The sequence below is a fragment of the Camarhynchus parvulus genome, chromosome Z, assembly GCF_901933205.1.
Source record: "Camarhynchus parvulus chromosome Z, STF_HiC, whole genome shotgun sequence".
Classification (NCBI taxonomy): Eukaryota; Metazoa; Chordata; class Aves; order Passeriformes; family Thraupidae; genus Camarhynchus; species Camarhynchus parvulus.
The window spans coordinates 59,494,353-59,507,568 of record NC_044601.1 but is presented as its reverse complement, the minus strand read 5'-3'; the positions used below and the strand labels follow the sequence as shown (position 1 = coordinate 59,507,568).

The 13,216-nt window shown below is 39.7% G+C and overlaps 1 protein-coding gene across 1 annotated transcript in view; it reads right to left on the bottom strand.

Annotated features, from left to right (window-relative positions):
* The window catches only part of ADAMTS12 (ADAM metallopeptidase with thrombospondin type 1 motif 12), a 147,541-nt gene that overhangs the window by 62,773 nt on the left and 71,552 nt on the right, over nt 1-13,216 (bottom strand). The window contains exons 4-7 of the mRNA XM_030969291.1: nt 6,973-7,169; nt 5,011-5,094; nt 3,234-3,358; nt 1,907-2,056 (exon numbers count right to left, since the gene is read on the bottom strand). Coding sequence (XP_030825151.1) covers nt 1,907-2,056; nt 3,234-3,358; nt 5,011-5,094; nt 6,973-7,169 — 556 coding nt within the window. The remainder of the gene's footprint in view (nt 1-1,906; nt 2,057-3,233; nt 3,359-5,010; nt 5,095-6,972; nt 7,170-13,216) is intronic.

The following is a 13,216-nucleotide window of genomic DNA, read 5'->3' as shown; positions in this document are numbered from 1 at the left end:
CAGAAGTCATAAACACAGAAGTTTGGAAGGTATTCAACTGAGTAAACACACATGCCCCTTCATCACCTCAGAGTGAGCATGATCGCATAATATAAATAATAACATACATAGATGTTGATATATGAAGATGTTGACACCTACATTGTTAACATCTGGAGTAAGTCCTGAAAGCAGTGAGAGCTTACTCAGATCATGATTAAGTCACGAATCAGATAAAGTGTGTTCAAAATACTTAAGACTACGTTTCTCAAAAATGTAATCATATCATGACTCAAAAGTTCCGAAAGTGGAGCTAATTTCAGTCAGAACCAATTCCAGTAATGAGTCAGAAGCACAAATGCACGGATGTCCCCTTTCTGACAGGCTCTTTTCCACAAACAGGGTCTGTTGAATGCTAAGGCTGCAGACATCTAGACAGACAGTGTGGGGAAGAGCTGACTTTTGGCATTCATCTAAGGTACGGGAGCATGTCTGTCTTCGTATTTTTTGTTCATCTGTTCTTACAAACTTGTCCATACCTGAACTTCTCAACGTGTGCACACTAGCCTGGCTTGAGGTCAAGAGGGTGACAACAAACCCTGCAGTATTCAACATTCCTTATGGAGACAGTCCTTAAGGAAAGGCCCTGCACCACTCCTGCAAGGGCAAGCACAGCAGTACTGAGCCCCACAGCTTCCAAAGGACACAGAGTCACCAGCCAGCCAGGATAGACAAGGAGAAGGTCACAGATGGATCAGTCTGTGGGGAAGGAATCTCCTCAGATCATTAGTGTGAATGAAAACAGCTCCCTGCCAGCAACACGCTATGGGGACCAAGTGACTTAAACCCACAGCACCCAGACCCAATTGGAGTGATTTCAGCATTACTTATTTGTACAATTTCCCTTCTGGCAGTGCAGAGGTTGAATAAATAGTGGCCAATTAATGGTCGACAGGATCATCACCATCATCATCATCATCACCATCATCATCATCATCATCATCATCATCATCATCATCATCATCCTATGAGGAAATAGAGACTCCATCCTGATTGGTGGCTGGCGCACAGTGAAATTAATGTCATTGTAGATAAAGCAATGAACATGTGACTTAGCCAAGCAACAGAGTCCAGTTGAAAAGTGCAGGAATTACAGTCAAACCAGAGTATCCATGAGATAATGCTCTGCCCTGAGGAAAACAGCTGTGTCAAAACAGTTTCAAAAATCAGGGTTTTTTCAAGTGAGTTAATAAATCATCTAACCAAGCAAAACACCTCCAAAAATCTAAAATTCTGAGAAATTTGGTTCAAACAGAAATACCCTATCATTAAAAAAAATAACCATATCTAAAACAAAATATCTAGGAACTTTATTTATCTTAGTCTAAGTGTATCCACAATAGCATTATTATACAGAAAATACCACTTACTAAGAAATGCCCTAAAAAGACTTTACTGGATCATTAAAAAAAAACGGATATAACAAATATTAAATATATGATAAGCTTATATATGTTTTTCTATAGGAGTTAAAAATGTTTTCTAGCTAATTTGCACTACTGAAACACCTTGATGTAGTGAGACAGGTTTGTTTTCTGTAAGTGCTTATTGGATAATGTTCTTTTATCTCTCTGTAAATGGTTTTTTAGATAATCTGGAGATTATCTAATGTAATTGCATAGAAATCTAGCACGTGTTTGGAAAAATTAGCAGGGTTGAGTGATGCTACTTCATTCTGATGAATAGCTGTATATGTGAAACACACATCAAAGGCTTAAGAGGTTTTTTTTTGCTTTTAAATAAACTTTGATTTTAATAATAGAGACATTAACTCACTTTTTGTTTTGTTTCTGCCTCACAATTTGAGTATTAACATGCAAATAACAAATTCGACTCAGACAGGCTCCCCGTTCCCAGTCAACTGTACCTGTGTCCAAGTTCATGAGCAATAGTGAAAGCCAAGGGGAGGCCAGAGTCCTCATTGATGTTGCAGCTCCTGTGAGGCTGACACATGCCTGACAGGTGAGACAAGCCTAAGGTTTCACAGGGACGGTTCATGCCAGCACAAATGTCCTTTCTAGAACCACAGAAGAGATGTGCCATTTAAAGAGCTTAAAACCAACTCTGTCACTGGAGTGTCACTAAGAGTGGGTAGCAAGCTTCCATCTTATAATGTGCTAATTTTCATCTTGAGTAAATCATAGTGGTAAGTCTTTTCACAAACATGTATGGAACAACATGCACTTGTTCTACTACTATACTATACTGTTATAATTTGTAGCCAGTATTTATGTGGCTGTAGTGCCTAGATACATGCACTCATTACCAACTCCCATAAGCCAAAGTTTTAGAACCTCCATGTCTGGCAGCATTTTAGAGCACGGTTTACTAAAGTCACCACAGCTCAGCTTCATTCAAGTGAACTGTCTGAGTGCTTTATATTTGGACAGTGAAATCTCACATCATTGTGAGACTTTATCTCACATTCTTATTTTAAGATTTCTGACTGAGAAAAGGTTGAGAAGCTGGGGAATGAATGGTCAAAGGCTGCACTTGATGATCTTGAAGTTCCCTTCCAACCTAAGATTCTGTGACTCTTTTTTACTGAGCCACTTGAGGGGTGTTTTAGGTTGGGTTTTTTGCCTGACAGACTTTAGCCAAGGCCTGGTTTTTTTAGACCACAGACTCAATCTTTTCTGTATCAATTTTTACAGATCTGGAGAAGTCCCATTTCATGCTATGACATAAACTCCCTGCATAACCTCAGACAACCTCACTTTCAAGTTTTCTGTTCCTCCTGTGCTCAGACATTAAAAATTATTTTGTGTCTACTTAAATATGGAGATATTTAAAAATCATATGCTTTAAAGCTTAAAAATGAATGGCACTCTGCATAATACTTGTCCTTTCAGAGCTGCACCTGCACATTTCTTCAGGAGTTGTTCATCTGCAGGCTACCTTGTTTTGGTGTATGGGCTCAAAGGAGAATAGAGCAGTCACTGAGCACAAAATGAGACAGGATCAAGGGGGGAAAATGACCTGAGCTGTGGAAGTTGTTCACCTCTTGGGACCCACAAATCTCTATTTTGTGACTAAGAGGCATCTCTAACCCGTATGCACATGTAGCGTCATCAATATTTCAGCCACGTTTATGAGCTCTGTGCAGGATGAACTAAGTGATGGCCTGAGTCTATAAAGGAAATATCCTCACCAAAGAAATGCAACTGAACAGCAGCCAGTCACTGCTGTCATACCTGGTAAGAAGGACAGCCACATCATGGTGTGTGGGGTTGACATCACTCTTGGGATTGACACTCTTCTGCCACTTGCAGAAGCTGGCTAATGTCTTATCAGCATGGTGCACTATCTTCAAGCCTTGCTAATGGGAAATGAAGGAATATATTACTGTAAAGACCACACTGCACTGCAGTAACACTTCAGTGAAGTCAGCTGTGATGATGGGTAATCTACATGTAATTGATTATGCTTTTGCCTGAAGTTAGAGCCATCATTAGGAGCAATGACATCTATTTATCTAACATTGAATATTAAGTTAAAATGCTGACATTCCTGTAATTGGCCCAGCTAAAGGAAAAATTACAGAATGCAGAACTCTACATATATTTTGACAAATGAGCTTCATAAGATCCAACATTGAACTGAAACTTTCAAACATTTTATATTCTCTTGAAATCAAATTTTCTCTGAAGACAAGGTGAAGATTACTTATTGTGGGACTTTGTGATCAAATTTGTCACTCAATGTTATGTGAACACTATCATATTCAGACAACAATTATAGCTTCTAACAGACTATTCATTTCACCATATTTTTCAATTCCAAAGAGAAACAAAGCAGTCATAAATGTTTCTTCTTCAACTTATTATTATACATTTTACAGGCAAATTACTGAAATCCTTAAATAAAAAGTATGGAAAATTAATTAATCCAAAATTGAATTTTCCAATTTGTGGTCTTGGACATTCACTTTGTCTTGCCTCAGTTTGCTTTGTTTTTAACAAGCATCAAAGTACGGGATTAAGTGTTACCAGACAGTAATTTCTGGGGAATCTAAAACCAAATTTTGAGACGTATTTAACACTGTTACTTCCACCATTGCCATTCCTTCAACAGGAATCCACATTTTTTATCCAAACAGCCACAGAAGTTTAGCAAATGCAGTTAATTGGAGGTCATCATGGATCTCAGGTCCTGATTGTCCTGTTTAGGTGGAACCTCAAGTTTTTGTCTGACTTACGCTGAGAGCAGTAAGGACAGACTCTATCCCAACAAATATTTCTGAAGACATAGCCATGAGGTTTGGTTTACTGCCTGTAACAGCACTGGTACCATCTGGCTTGTGGTTATAAATTCTAAGCCACTGAGAAAATCCCTTTAAGGTGTACCTCTGGTCAGAGCTAACTCTATCATGCATTGCATTTAAAAAATAACCACAAAATCATGACAATCAGCATGTATTAAAGCATACAGTAACATACTTGTGAGACAGACACATTGGAAACTATCAATATACAGCTAGTTACAGGAATTAACATCTACTTTGTCCTCATTTTTCTTTGTTTCAAAAGAGATTTAAAAAAGAAAAATATGTGTTTGAACTGCACAATAAGAGATTTACCTCTTCAGATATCTGCAAATACTATAGCACTATAGTTCATAATACATTTTAGGCAAAGTTAGGTAATTAAATCCTGAATGTTGATGTATAGTTTCTGTTTCTTATCTAGTCTTCTTTGGCATCCCATCTTCTTCTGACACTTGGGAGATTCCATTTCCCCATTCTTAACCTGCCTGTTTTAATTACAGTTTCCTATGCAATTTTATGCAGAAATATCTGAAGTCATCAGCTAAAATACTTTGCTATCCAGGGCAGCATTTCTCCTAAAACCAGATGTTGTAGGTTTTAACGGAGTAAATTTAAAACATTATTTTAAGCAAATATAATTCCAGCCCAATGCATTGAACCCAGAAGGTTTGTAAGTGATATTTTGAGGTAAATAAAAACCTTACCTCCACCTCCTCAAAGAGGATGAGCCGCACCAGCACAATGTGAATTGCATTGCCAATGCTTGGATCGTGGAACAACCCTGTGACCTGTGCCAGAGCCAGGAGACATGAGATTAACTGATTCCTCTACAGCAGAACACAACTTTAGAGAGAAAATACACTTTCTTCTAGCATACTGTTGATCTGGGGATTGTTTTGCTTTTTAAATTCTCAAATCATTGAAAGTTTACTGAAATAAAAAAAATATGACAACTACTGCAAAGGCTAACTCTGCCTAATGAATGATGACACAGCCTTTGGCTAAAGCTACTAAGCTAAAGAGCAAAAGCCCAAACAAGATTAAAAAGATTCAAAAATCTCTGAGTTCATAAAAAATACTAGCAGAAAAGAACACAACATCTACAGTCATACAACACTGACGGAAAGGTACATTCAGGGGGCAAATAAAACAGCATATCAAATTGTCCTGATTTAAATAAACAGGATCCTCTCACAAAAAAAGCAAATTTAGTCAGCACTAGGCAAAGAGAAATTAGTTGAATAATGGCTACTCTTGTGTTTTCAGAGTACAGGAGAGGCTGATTAAGTACAAAAGCAAAGATAACTCCATTCAAAAAAGACTCCACATAAAAAGGAACAAGAACTGAACTCTGCAAAAATGTGACCCAATTGTTATAAACATCATCAAAATATTGAATTAGGCAGGAGGAAAAGGAATCAGAGCAGAAGATAATCACAATGTATCTATACATATCTATGTGCGACCTATGCCATCTATCACAGGAAATATGGATGAACAAAATGGATTGCCTTTGGGTTACAACTGTTATGGAGAAGACCACTAAAGGAGAAATACCAAAATGAAGTAGAAATTGTGTTTACAGAGGTCTGATTTGGATATGGATCTTTTGCAAGGTACTCTACTGGAAATTGAAACATTTTAAATAACCCTAATATCTAAGGTCAGACTGTCGAGTCTTGTTTGTTCCTGAACCTGATAATGACTGGGTTTTATTCCAAGAACTTTTCCCTGTGTGGACAAAACCTCACGTGCTCGAACAACCTTTGCACCTATTTATTCAGGCTCATTGCCTCAGCAGCAAGCTGGGGCGCTGCCTGGGGCACAGCTGGGAACATACTGTATAAACTCACAGGACAGATCAGTCACCATGGTTAGAATTACAATCTGATTACCTCCACAAATATTGCACATTTCCATGATAACCAGACAGAACGCATCCTCAATGTACTCTCAAGCTCAATATCTACCATGATACACATAATATCGATAACAGGCATTAATAACAGAAGGCATATCTATGGGCAAATGCTATGGCTTTTCCCAGGATCACTTCTATTTTGAAACTTGCCACAAAGGAAAGCATCTAAGTTCAACTTTTCTTTCTTCCAATGTGAACTTTGTACTCCAAGAAGGATACTTATCTGGAAAAACAGTTGTATTGGCTTCAACTGGGACAGTTAACTTGCTTCATAATAGTTCATATATTGCTGTTTGGATTTGTGACCAAAACAGTAACAAGCTGGTTAAAAAAAGCTAAAATGGTATTTTAGCTTTTGCAAAGTTACTACAATTTCCAGCAAGCTCCTGTGTGCCTTTCTCATCCACAAATATGTGAAAGAATTTCTCTCTGCCATAGTCAAAAATCTGAAATCACCACTGAGCAACAAGTTCCAAGGGAGACAGAGAATTTCAGTGAAAAGAAAGCTAGTGCTAGAGTTTACAGCTATGAGACTGATCTTGCATAAATCCAGAGAAAAATTGTGCCTATACAAAATACAATGTAAAAAAAATACTGAAAAATACAGAGTTTCAATTCATATATATTAATGATACTACATTTTTCTCCATGAGCAACACTGCAGACCTGTTAGAAGATCAGCAGCATAATCAAATTCAGGTTTGCTTCATTCGCCTACCCACAAACTCCAAAACACTGTACATACCATATTCATTATTGTGAGGATATATGACTCCACATGGTCACTCCCATGATATTCAACCATTTTGCTGTCTGCCACCACAAGTGTCTCCACCCATCGCTCCTTGCTGACAGAGCGCCGGGAAACCCTCCTGGCAGCTGTGTGGTTTTGTTCCCATCTCTCCCTCCGATGCTGCTGCTGTTTGAAAAAGCTGTGGGTATCTGAAAGAATAAAAAGCAATGCTGTCTTGAAAATATTTTCAAGCTTGAACTGTATGGCTGTAACACTTACAGGATGATATTAGCTGGAAGTGACTTTTCTGGCTGCCACCCACCTGACCCACTGCAGAGGCAACTCCAAAGTTACTCCAGACTACCAAGGGCACTGTCCAGTGAAGTCCTGAACTTCCTGAGACAGATTAAACACACACCAAAAAGTCACTCCACTCAAACACAAGGGATTAACATTGTGAGACAGAGCCAAGCTAAAAAAAAAATTGAATTGGGGATGCCCTTTTCAAGGAGTTTCTCTCCTGTCGTTTGGATCTAACCTCTCCAAAGACACCAGCTGATAATTTAAGATAAGGGATATGCTTTCTTCACAGGAGCTCATTTTCCCATCAGGATGGCACATTAAGTCCAATACATTCTTGGCACATCCAAGAATGCCTTGCTCTGTGCATGGAGAACATCCTTGACAAGCGGGGACATTTGACCAGCAGGTGTCATCTAAATACCAGCAGGGCAGCCACGGCATCTCTGCTGCCGTCCTGCCCAACAACAGAACAGACACTGCTTCCACTGTAATTTTGGGATCTGTGCATCTAATGCTTTTCAGGAAGAAGTTTCTGCTCTGTACGGCTGCTAGCAACCTTGCACTGTGTTCAGTGGGGCTAATGCCTCTCCACCCACTCTAGCTTTGAATGCCAGCTGTCCATGTTACCAGGGAAATACCAGCAACTTAAATAATGCAGGGCCTAAAAACCACATGAGATGCCAGTTTTACAGCAGCTGCTGGCATTTTTCCAACCCATGCCCCTGAGAAATGTTTCTACAGTGGTGGGATTTCCTGAGTCCTACAAAGGATCAGCAGCACTTGCTTCTGTTACATGTATTGTAATAGTCCCTTGTCATCTCAGTCATGAAAAAAGATGTCCTAATTCCAGATGGGGCACATCCACAGGTCGGAAAGGCAGCTCCAAGTGCTTACAGCCTTTCCAGCATCACCTCCATGACTGTGGGGCAGTGGACAGCTATCTAACATCACCTCCATGTCCAGTTCCCAATGCTGAGGAGCAGTTCCCAAACACTCTGCCCTTGAAGATCAGATGACCTGGCAGCTGGGTCCCTTCACACCAGCTACACCTCTGTCATGAATGAGCTGTCTGCCCTTTAGACCCAAGTGCAGACAGAACAATCACGGCATCTTGTCTACCTAACAAAATGCGGCACCACCGGATGTGTGTACCTCTTGGTGTAAAAGATGGTTTATATATTCAGGTCTTCAGAAAAGTGCTCTCTGACGTAAGCCTGAAAGATGCCTCAGCCCTGATAACACATAATGTGTGCAATTGAAATATGCCACATTAATAAACAAAATAATACCGACCACATTTAGAACTGAGCCACCGTGCACAAGTGTCCTGTACACGACAGCAATGAGCTATCACTGCTATAACCTGCACCCTAATCCCACTAACCCCCACTGCAGCACCACTCCAGCTGTCTCCCTCAATCTCTGTTCAGTTACAGCAATCATCTCCCCAATGAGGGGCTATTTATGAGCTGGTATTCATTAACCTCCCTTGCACATTTGCACAGTTTTCAGCATTCTTATTTCTATGAAGCACAGTTCTCATTATCTACATTTTTAAGGGTTTTGTGCTGAGAAAAACCTTCCCCACAGCTATCTGAACAAAAAACTCCGTTCAAACTGCTGGTTAAGTGCTTTGTTTATGGCCAAATAAAACCTCAGGCCAGCTGTCAGGTTTTCTGTTTACAGCTAGTAAAAAGTATTGCTAATTGTCTGGGCAGCTGATAGCAGTGGAGGTAGAAATATTTAAAGTCATAGAGACTGCAATGGTGAACAACCCTCAGGGAAATGTTTAGAGTCCTGGTTAAGAATGAGGTTCTGTATTGTATGAAAATCTGAGAAGAGGTGAAAATGAATGCCAGATAGCCAGAGGATTCTGCAGAAAGAACTCTCCTTAGTGATGGACAGCCTCCTGTGCAGCGTATGTCACCTGGAGGTGACATCTAAGGACTGGATCCCCACTGCGTGACATCTCCTGGCAGCTTTTTTAGATAGACAAAGCAGAGAGGATAACCTCTTGAACCACACTAAAATACAGGCAGCTACAAAGTACAGTTCTACTTCTGCCTTTATGTCTCTCCAAATTTTGATTGTCTCTTTTAACCATCCAGCTGTGAAGTTAAATAACCTTACCTCTAATGAGTAAAGTGTTACAAGTGATTTCAGATTTACTGAGAAATCACAGGCACCCTGTATCCAGGCATGGAAGTCTTGACTGGGAGCCCACCAGTTCAGGACTATCCAAGAAGTGAGGAATGGCCTGAGACTAGGAACAGTGCTGCCTGGGGAAAGCCTCTTTTCCATCATAATTGCTGAGCACAGATAATTTCACAAGAAACAGAAGAGAGAAAGGGGGTACTCCTACCCTGAGGGTTTCCATGGATTTCTGAAGAAGAGGTATAACACAGATAGGAACAGTGCTGGAGTCCTTAGGAACAGAAAAGGAATGTAGTGCTGAGAGAGTAGCCAGGACAGTCTAAGACTAAACAAAAACAAGGCTGGGAAGAGATGCAGGTAACAAACTACATGAAATTCAAGCAGCAACACTCAGAAGCTTATAGCTGTTGTGGGAGATAATTTTGCAGATGTGAAGCTTTCATTAGAAAAACTGATTCAGCCCAACAAGTAACACACCATGTCCCAACATGGATATGTGATATCCAGACATTTGACTGCATAATCAGAAGGAATGGTGTAGATGACAACATTTCATCAGCTTCTAGATAGAAATGGCTGATAAACTCCAGCAAAATGGTTGGGTTTTAAGATCAAATTCCAAATTATTTTTAGTGAAAATAAAAACATCCCTTGAAACTACCCTACAAATCCAACTTGACTAACAACAACATAAAAGGCCCTTAACTTTCAGCTATTAGGAAAGATTTTGAGTTATCCGTAAGATTCACCCACATAAGAAAAAAAACAGTACCGCACAAACTTCTTCAGGACAGTTTAAAGCTGCATGGTTTGTGTATATGAAAAAAAGCTCTACCTTCTAACAAATCAATTTAATTTTTCATCAGGTGACAACATTATTTGCCACTCCTTTGTGAGAAAGAGCTTTCTAATCGTTAACTATAGATGATCTCACTTAAGAAACCTCCACGTAAGCTCTTCTTCACTTAGAATAACTTGTCCATTCAAAATGAGCTTGATTGTTAAGCAGTTAATTTCTGCTTGTCTTCTACCACTCCGAATTCCTTAAAAGAGCAAACATGACTCACCTCACTTAAAGGCATTATGTAAGATTTCCATAAAACAAGCTTTTTCCCAGTTTTGTTTCCTGCTGGTGCTGCTCAGGGAAGAGGGCAGCACACAGTGCAACATAAGGGGACCTCCAGGTGCTAACTACACATCACCAGCCTTCAACATCTTTGGAGGTACACAGGGCTTTGCAGAAGCAAGGGGAAAATGTCTGGAAGCTCCCAGAAGAGGAGAATTACTGAGTTGTAGAGGAGAACTCTCCAAGTGAAGACTGTCACACAAAACGTAGTAGCACTGATTTGTGTCTTCACTTTCTACTCTCAGCTCCCTTCCCTTTGAGCAAGAGTTGTGCCATTTTTGCCACTCTTATACTGTTCACAGTCAAAATACTACAACCCCAGAGAGGAGGTGTGAATTATGCCAGACAAATAAATTCCACACTGTTCGTAACTTGCTACATTATGACTCTTCCAAAACCATCTAAGACACGCCTTTAGTTTAAGTATTAACAAAATCATACCGTTTAGGGGTGAGTTTTTCAAGAGGTCAATAAACTGTTGAAGCACAGTCACTGCACAAGCGATACTCTCTCTCACTCATAAGAAAGTGAGCAACTTTCATAGCTGATCTACTTACTACTCTAGCTACTTCTTATTACTACTAGCGAGAACTTACTAATTGCTTACAAATCAAATGCAGCGAGCAATCCTCTTCCCTGTTCCCCTCCTGAAATAAACAACATAGTTTTCTACACACAGGATCTGCTTATAAACAGACAAAACTAAGTCTGGATCATGACAATGTGAGAGTAAGAACTCACATAATGGGAAAACTGTTGTAAAAATGGAAGCAAGCGTGTGAATTTAAAACTGAACAGATAACCAAACCAGGTGTTTTTGCAAGCATTTCTAAAACAGGCCAAGCTAAGACACAAATGCTTTCTGAGTGTGAAGAAGTGTTCACACAGGAAACTATTACAACTACTTAATCACGTACAAGCCCATGCTGACAACCCCCAGGTCCCAGCAAAAACAAGCACAGAGAAAGCAAGCTTACAACTCAGCAAGGTTTGTTTAACTTTGACATTCCTGCTGTCAAAAACACAGCATATCAAACAGTGAAGTCACACCACTCTGAAGTAGAATGAAGCTAAAACTGGACCCATCTTGACTGATGCACTTAATCAGATACTGCTGCTGAGTGTCTGCTGCTCACTACCATTCAGGCTCTAAAGATGGAATGAGACATGCACTGAGCATCAGGAGGTACACAGAGAACAATATCGTGGGAGACATATGCCTGAAGTTGCCAATGTTCTGCATCAATGATTGTCCTCCTGACTGAATGTTCTTATTTTTTTACTTAGGAATTAAAACCAAGACAATAAGGGACAAATAAAACTTAGAGCTGTGTCAGATGTTTCCCTAGGAGTACATTACTCCATGTAATTGGAACTTTCCATGTTCATTCATTTGTCAACTTTAGTGTCTGGTGCCTCTTATTTTGGTGAATACTTTAATGAAATGGATTAGAAGTGACATTTCTATGAATTAATCTAGCTCTTGATAAAATGGCATCTCAATACAATTTAACTTGCAGCACAATTCTATTAAATTTTAAAGAAAAACAAATATCATCTAAAACAGAATACACTCACTGTGAAACAAATTTGCAGATTACAAATACCCAATGAATTATGTCTATATAATAATGTCTCTTGCCAAATAACTTGAGAACTGCTAACCTAAAAATAATGGGGTACCATTATGATGAAAATGAGAATTAAAACATATGGGCTTTATTAATAATCTTTCTCTTTTTATGTCTCTCTAAAAATTCATTCACAGAAAATTTATCCAGAAAACCTTGGAGTGACATCTTAAAGTAGTTGTCTGCATTGTCAGTATTGATCTGATTTTCAGTTTGGTTTTCCAAATAGTATCCAGGAGCTCTTGAATCAGACTCCAAGAATTTCTGTTCCATATTTTTGTTCCAAAAATTTATGTTCCATAAATTTAATTCATATAATAATGAAAAAACCCCAAACTGGTTACATGCTGGCAATCAGAGGTCACCAACCAGCTGCAGTCAGGACCAAGAACAAGGGTAAAAGGCTACAATGTCTTATTCATTACAACAAAGACACGGACATGCTGGAGAGTTTCCAGAGAAGGGCAACGGGGCTGGGGGAGGGTCTGAAACACAAATCTGATAAGGAGCAGCTGAGGGAGCTGAGGGTGTTTATCCTGGAGAAAAGAAGGCTCAGGGGGGACCCAATCACTCTTTACAACTCCCTGACAGGAGTGTGTAGCCAGGTGGGAGGTGGTCTCTTCTCCCAGGTAACTAGGGACAGGAGAGAGGAAATGGCCTCAAGTTGAGCCCACAGAAGTTCAGGTTGTGTATTAGGGACAAGTTCTCCAAAAGGCACGCCAAGCACTGGAAGAAGCCCAGGGCAGCGATGGAGTCCAAATTCCCAGAGCTATTTAAAAACATGTAGACGTGGCACATAAGGACATGGTTTACTGGTGGACTTGGCACTGTTGGAATAACAGTTGGACTCAATGATCTTAGAGGTCTCTTCCAGCCTAAAAGATTCTGTGACTCTATTCGCATAGCTTGTATGCTGCAGGTAAATTTTGTGCTGGCACTGTGGAACTCAGCAGTGAAAGAAAGTGCTGAAACATTCAAAGGGTACATATTTTATGGGGCTTCGTGGATATGAAGAGAGTTATGAACCAGCAGGATTCAGAAA